General features: G+C 40.8%; 1 protein-coding gene across 1 annotated transcript in view; it reads right to left on the reverse strand.

Annotated features, from left to right (window-relative positions):
• Positions 1-7,145: 7,145 nt before the first annotated feature.
• LOC135210813 (uncharacterized) overlaps positions 7,146-7,892 on the reverse strand; it is a 2,878-nt gene continuing 2,131 nt past the window's right edge. The window contains exon 2 of the mRNA XM_064243679.1: positions 7,146-7,892. This exon is cut by the window's right edge and continues 8 nt beyond it. Coding sequence (XP_064099749.1) covers positions 7,280-7,892 — 613 coding nt within the window. The 3' untranslated portion in view covers positions 7,146-7,279.

Consider the following 7,892-nt stretch of genomic DNA (forward strand, 5'->3'; position numbering starts at 1 on the left):
AAAGATAGAAAAATGGCGGACGCAAGTGGTACGACGATTCTGCTTCATTACATTATGAATGTTATTGCATGAGTGAGTCCATTTCGTGGAATTGTAGATGGAGTTCTTTCGCAGCCAGTACAAATCTTTATTGAAGGTGTAAATAATTATTTAAGCACAAAAAGGATAACAGATGGTGTAGAGGCATTTAGAGATGCAAAATCTTTCTTAGATTTCAATAAGAGTGATCTCTCCTATCGTTGCAGGAGTTTTCAACTTGCAAAATGGCGAGCCTGGGCTGATTTGCAAGCATTTTTAAGAGCAGCTTACGGCTCAAAGGAACACGGGGATATGGTGAGAGATCTCTGATGGCTATATAAGATACGGAAAGGCACAACTAGCCTTGTAGAACATAGTTCAAAACTTTTTGACTCAGTGGCAGAATGAATAGAAAAATTGAAAACATCTAAATGGGTTACAGGAGGTAGTGTCTCACTTGACAACTTAAATAAACTGATCCATTTGCGATGCTCTTGCATGATGTACCGGATGCAATAGTGAATAGTTTTGATGAAAAGATTGAACCTACATCAGATGAAGAATTAGTTTATGCCCAAATTGAGAAACATATGTCTAAATGTCCCACTGTAGATAGTGCTTTTTTTGAATGGGACAGGCCCGAGAAACAGGGTGTAAAAGTTGAATATAACAAAAGATCGATCGATCAAAGGCAACAGCAGTTGCGTTGCTTCAATTGTGATAAACCAGGGCACCCAAAGAAAATGTGTAGAGTTAAATATTGCGGAATGTGTAAGAGCGCGGATCACTACTGGCAATCTTGTCTGTCTCAGATACGGAAAGATGCAAGGCCTACACCTCAAAGTTCTGGGTGTTATAATATGAGAACTTCCCGGGTGGTTCATTTAAGAGGGCAAAGGGATCGGCAAAATTTTTGGAAGGTTGATCAACAAAAAAGGTACAGATGATTAGTATGTGCCATTGTAGTCTCATGGGGGATGTCCCAGAGCCCAGGCCTATAGTTTACGCAACAGTGGAGGACGTTGATATCCCAGTATTTATAGATACTGGCACTAGCATGAACTTGATGGATCACAATTTGTATTAATCCATGTTCTCCCATTACCCTTTGAAACCCTCAACGGAGACTTTGTGTGATGTGCAAGCCCATAGATTAATCACCCTGGGTTGTGTTCAAATACAGTTTACTCTCGGTGACAGAGTATTAATAGAACCATTTTTGGTTATAAAAGGGATTGTGTTGGGCAACAGACTTTTGCTGGGTCATCCTGCATGTAGGAGACACAAGATTTCGATCCATGCAGGTGTTAATGGGATAACAGTTGGAATACTTGGTGTTTTCCTTCCTTATGAGGACGTGATTAGAACTGAGGATATGGAGATTATTGAAAAAGAGGATGTGTTTGGCGATGCTAATGGTGATGATACTGTGGTTATGGGGAGTGGTAATATTAAAACCCACACTGGTGATACGGAGAACAACTGCGGTGAGGCTATGCGGCATATTGGAGTTCACGGTGGTAACAATTTTGGTGAATGTGGCAATGGTATTATGGGTGGTGATACTGATACTAATATTGATGTTATTTTTTATACTAACAATGGGGTGGATGTAATGAGAACCAAGGGTGGTGATGTTTATGGGATTGTGGAAAGGGGAGGTACTAACCACACATATAAAGGTGTTTTATCAGAGGATATTGTGTTAATGCCATGATCAAAGACTATGGTAAAAGTCAAATTGAGGGAAGTGAGAAAAGCCGCGGATGTGTGTGTGTTATTGAAAAATAGTGAGAAGCTAGGAGGGATTATCAATACGGCATCAGTGAACAGTGTATCCAAAAATGGGGTTACATGGTTAGAATTATTAAACTGTAATGATACAGTTAGGAAATACCAAAAGAATACATATATATTGGATCTCCAAGATTGGAGTAGTGATAGGGGTTCATTGGCTATCATAGAGGGGGAAACCTGAGTTTTCAGAGGCAGAAATGCAATCAAGTAAACGAATATTTAGAGAACATTTAGCTAATGTGGATTATAGTGAGCATGTTGAAGCGATAAGCGAGCTCTTGGCAGAATTTGGGGATATAGTATCCTCACAAGGTGATAAATTTGGATTAACTAATGTGTTAGAGCATAAGGTAAATTTGGAGAGTGGCACAAAACCTATTTATATTCCTGCATACTGCATACCTTTCAAAATCAGAGAACAGGTAGAGAAAGAGGTCAATAAATGGGAGGAAGAAGGAATCATTAGGCTTAGTGTGTCTCCATACAACTTTTCCTTGTTAGCAGTGCCTAAGAAGGACGGTACTGTCCGTGTACGCATCGATTTTAGACGTTTAAATGAAAACACAATCCCTGACTGTTATCCAGTTGCGTGCATGCCAGATCTTTTTGTTGAAATCGGGGGACATAATATTTATAGCTCAATTGATTTGGCGTAGGGTTTTCTACAGGTCCTTCTTAGTGAAAGTAGCAAGGAATATACGGCTTTTTCAGTGCCTAATGGACACTATGAATTTACAGGAATGCCGTTTGGTTTATCGGGCAGTCCGTTGACTTTTACCAAGTTGGTAAATACAGTTTTGCACGGGTTATTGGGTTATTGGGTAAAAATGATATTTTAGTAGCAACAGACGCGATTGCGCAGCATCTGGAAGTGCTTACAGAAGTACTTAGGAGGCTTAGATTAGCAGGGTTGAAAATTAAGCTAGCTAAGTGTTCATTCTTGGTAAAGCAAATCACATATCTAGGCCATGTCATATCTAAGGAAAGGGTTAGAGTAAATGACGATAAAGTTAAAGCAATATCGAATTTTCGAACCCCGAGATCAAAGAAAGAGATTAAGTCATTCCTGGGTATCGCCGGTTTCTTCAGGAGATTTGTGAAAGGGTTTTCTAATATAGCAGCTCCTCTAACAGATATATTGCAGGAAGACGTTCAATTTCAATGGGGGGGAACCCCAGTCGGAGAGTTTTCAAAAGCTTAAGGACACGTTAATGAATCCCCTTGTTCTGAAGTTTCCAGATTTTAGCAAACAATTCACATTAGTGACTGATGCCAGCCAGGAGGGTATAGGTGCTTGCCTTTTGCAAAAGTTTGATGGGAAATTCCTCCCATAGCCTTTTATAGCAGGAAGTTCAGGACAAAGGGCAGCAATGAGAGATCAATGGCTACCATAGATAAAGAAGCCTTTGCAATAGTGTCAGGCTTGGTCCATTTTAAAATGCTACTGATGGGGAATAAAGTAGAAATCCTTACAGACCACAAGCCATTAGTAGATCTTTTTAATAAACCCGATTTGTTGCCTAAAAGAGCTCGATGGTTTCTAACTATCAGAGATTTTAATGCAAAGCTCAAAAATATAGAAGGCAAATTAAATGTAGTTGCGGATGCCCTTAGTAGAAGTTTTTATGACACGGTGTCGGTGAATTGTAAACATCAGTTTTTTTTGCTTAGAGACAAGAGAGGGCCTAGCGACAAGCCTTCCTTGGAGGCTTGCTGAAATGAAAGAATTGAATTGATGATTATGCATTGTGAGGCCGGAGAAGCTCGGGGTTGCTATGTGATTTTTAAGGTGTGTCCGGATATGTGCATGTGTTTGTGCGTGTATTATTATTATAAGAATAGTTTAACCAGACCACTGAGCTGATTTTCAGCTCTCATAGGGATGGCCCGAAGGATTTGATAAAAGGCCAGTTCTAGGACAAAGGCCAGGAACTGGGACCAAATAGGTCATATAGTATAATACTCAATAAATTAAAATTAAGTAAAAAAAAAACTGCACAGAGGCATAGGCTTTCATATTACAACACAAACAGGCAATTCATACATTTACTCACGTTTCCATACATACTAAAAAGGTTATTAAAATTAACAAATAGTAAAAAAACTTAAAAATTTGATCTAAAATTCATTAATTGCTCTGAGGTATTTGTATATATACTTATTTTTATATTTTATTAATTAAATCAGAGTTTCTTAGAAACGTCATAATCGGAACCACTGAAAATGTGAAAGATTCTAACAAAATTTCTTTTATTGCTTTACTTCCAAAGGTTGACAGTCTCTGCTGGTCATACTTTGGACAATCACACAATACATGTCTGACAGTTATCAATACCTTGCACTCTGAGCACTCCGGAACAGGGTCACGTAGGGTTTGTGCGTGTAATGATGGGTCCAACCGCCCGACACTGGGGAGAAAGGACACACTCTCCTGAGATAAGCGATAAGGACAGTTTGGAGGACTCGGAGTCAGAGAAGCCCATCGAAAGATGGGTTCATGGCATTATACTAAGAGAATGGGATTCTCTAAAAGACTTGACTATTTAAATGTAGTAATTAATAATTTGGGAGTTTGGGAGTGATTACCTAGTCTAATTCAGGTAAATAGAATGACAATTCACAGTTTTTCGTGGGTCAGACTTAGCTCTTAATGTTATGCCTTTTAATCAGTTTGTTCCATATCATGTTCAGCTAGTTTGGGGAATAAAAAGTATATTTTTGTATTTACGAGAGTAAATTAGCCTAGCTTTATCCTAGCTTGATATCGTTTGCAGAGAGATAGTCAGCAGCTAAAGGTAAGAGAGTTGTCACTTGTTCTATTTTTGATTTAGCCAGTGCCAAATGGTCAAAAATGCCCGGCAATAATATATATATATATATATATATATATATATATATACATACATTACCTACATATATATATATATATATATATATGTGTGTGTGTGTGTGTGTGTGTGTGTGTGTGTATTGTATGTATTGCATATATACATGAATTCACTATATCAACTCAGAACCAAGAGCTTGAAGAACTCCTTCGTACTATTTACCAATAGAGTCGCCTCTATAATTTATTCGAATTATTTCCAATTTTGTAAAATTCCTTTAAATTTTAGTTACATCGTATTCAGCGATTTCCCGAGACGACAAACAGCAGAGGGAGAGAGGGAGGAAGTAGGGAGAGAGGGAGGTAGGGAGATATTGAGGAAGCTATTCCCATAAGCCTCAGGATTTGTAGAAAGTTCTTGAGGTCAAGGTCGGGTCATTGCCAAATCTGCCTTCAAACAAAACCAGTTGAATATCGGGACAAAAACATCCAATCCCACTGAAGTGAATCTCTTCCACTACTTGTTATTGTTTATAAAGAATGTAATACGATGTCTTATGTATTTGTTTACATCCCATCCGGCGCCACCTGAGTCGATAAACAGCGCCGGATGTGACCGAATGAGATAGGTGATATCCTGGGGCGCCTCTCGCCAATTTCAATAGTTTCGACAGACGAGTGACCAGGTGTGCAAGGTTCGAGGAAAACTGGTGACCAAGAAGTGCTGTTTAAAGGTTCTTATAAACTGAAAGTATAAAAGGACAACCCTTTCACATTCTGAAGGGACTCCTCAGAAGTTGGTTGAACTAGCTGTCACTCGGGACTCGCAAATTGTCCAAAGTTATCAATTGTGGAAAGTGAACAGAAAATGAGACTTAACTTGGCGACGATGCTGTTTGCGCTGTTATTCGTCTATGGGGCGCACTGTGCTCACTTCTTCTTCCCTCGTTTGTCGGAGAGGAAAGCCAAGAGGAGTCTTCTGGATGACTGGAAGGGTCGAATTCTGGAAGGTGAACTTCTCCGGTGCAAAGGACGGTGCGAAATTAGGTTGGAAGATGGCAGGTGCGTCATTGATTGGAACTGTCGCGGTAAAGACTGGTAGAACTACAAGGAGAACTTCTAGACCCCAGTGTGTTTTTTGTTTTCAACGACTGTCAATATGTTATCATTTAAATGTGTATTTGGTCAGCCTTCTTATAGATATATAAGTAGAGCGTCGTGGCCTTATACTTGTCCGCATTAAAGTGACTGTAAACAATGTTTTGGTTTTAATTCCGCCTGACAATTTAATTTCTAGACGATTGTTGCTATAGGCTCTCTCTCTCTCTCTCTCTCTCTCTCTCTCTCTCAACACTATTTAAGTATACTGTATTAGTCAGGTAACCTGGATGTCCTGTTTTCTTGTATACCCCATAAGGCACTAGTTCCCATAGGGGGAGTACTGTAGACATTACTTCAAGTTCTTTGCAACCTCCCTTTGGCCCACCTTTCATCCCTTTTGCTGTACCTCCGTTCGTGTTCGCTCTGCTCCATCTTACTCTCCACTCTCTCACCATAATTGCTTTATAGTGCAACTTTTTACTCTCACTTTCCATTTTAGCTCTGAGTGACGTCGCAGGTCCCAGCACTTGGCCTTTGGCCTCAATTTGATATTCCATTCCTTTACACAAGTCACTAGAGTCTGGGTTTGAGACGTCTAGCAGAAGACCCCCTGGTTCTCGTAAGAACTATAGTAGATTCACATCAACCGCGCATTTGATGTCATGGCCAGTCCCTTACGACGCTCCTGATTGGCTGTTGATAAACCAATCACATGGCTGGAAACTCTCAGTCTCTCTCGAGAGTTCACAGGTAGAACATACATCTTACCTATGTGAACTCTCTCGAGAGAGACTGAGAGTTTCCAGCCCTGTGATTGGCTTATCAACAGCCAATTAGGAGCGTCGTAAGGGCCATGCCAAAGAACATTTCTGCAACTGAAATGAAGTCTAGAAGGATGAATGAAGTCATGTATTTAATTTTCTGAATCTTCTTCCATTACCATCATTTTCTATCATTCGGAAATTTCCTAAACCTGAAAACAGTCAACTTTCGTACAGTTAAGGAGAATAAACCAAGTTGTTTCTGTAGTGAAAGTTAAAGCCCATCTGGATATTTTCAAAACAAACTATCAAAGGTCATTTAGAAATATAATTAGGCTGAAAAAATATAGCCTATATTAAGATGGTTCAAGCAACTTTGGGTCAAGTCTCGAGATGAGTATATTTTTAAACGCAATAAATGAATTCACATCGTTCTATAACCAACAATGGCTAGCCAGGGGTAACTCTTAAAGATTGAAAATTATGAGGCAATGATTATTACGAGGAAATCAGTAAGTTATGAATATTAAATATTTAGTTTGTTCAGTTCATTAAACATTAATTTTACATTGTCAAGAGAATGTCCCCGTTCATTTCCTGTCTGTCCAATTCGGCGCTGAACGGAAAATGAACGACACGAGATAAGTATATCAATATATTTAGATCGAATACATTACTGACAATAATTCTTCCTTTGTACTAATCCACTGACCTATACATATATACCGCAAACCACGCGAGTCTTCTGAAAGAGCAGTCGTAGAAGTCGCTTCGATTATGGCGCTCTGTACAGGACGGAGGGCGTGTCCTGAGGACTCCCATCGATAGTACCGATCACATGTCCGTGGGACCCGGACGAACCTCCTCCCCCCAGAACTTGGGCGGTGAGTTCCCCAGCACTGTTGGCCAAAGCACTCTGGAGGTCCTCCCCCGTCGGGAGAAGAGGGTTCTCTCCCTGGCCTATATTCACGAAGTACACTTCCGGGTTACTCTTGGGAGGAGCCGGTACGTGGATGACGTCAGGTCCGTTATTGACGGATTCCTTCTTCAGGACGTAGACGATGTTCTTCTGCTGGGGAGGAGGAACCACGATAGGCTCCGCCTCTCCTTGTTCCTCTGGCAGACGCACGAAGACTATGTTGTGCTCGACCTTGGGCAGAGGGACGTGGGGTGTTGGACCTGGGGGCTGTGGGATGTGGGGGACGTTGTAGACGTAAACGTTTCGGATGACTTCGGGGGTGACGCATCTTCCGCCGTGAAAGATCTGCCCGTGGGAGCATGAGATACCGATGTCATGTCCCCCTCCGCCGGGGAATGGCGTAGGGCCTGGGGATGGGAGGCTATACGTCGGGAGGAGGCTGCATTCTGCAGCAGCTGTTAATGCTGCG

Source organism: Macrobrachium nipponense, chromosome 4 (assembly GCF_015104395.2).
Source record: "Macrobrachium nipponense isolate FS-2020 chromosome 4, ASM1510439v2, whole genome shotgun sequence".
In the NCBI taxonomy this organism is placed as follows: Eukaryota; Metazoa; Arthropoda; class Malacostraca; order Decapoda; family Palaemonidae; genus Macrobrachium; species Macrobrachium nipponense.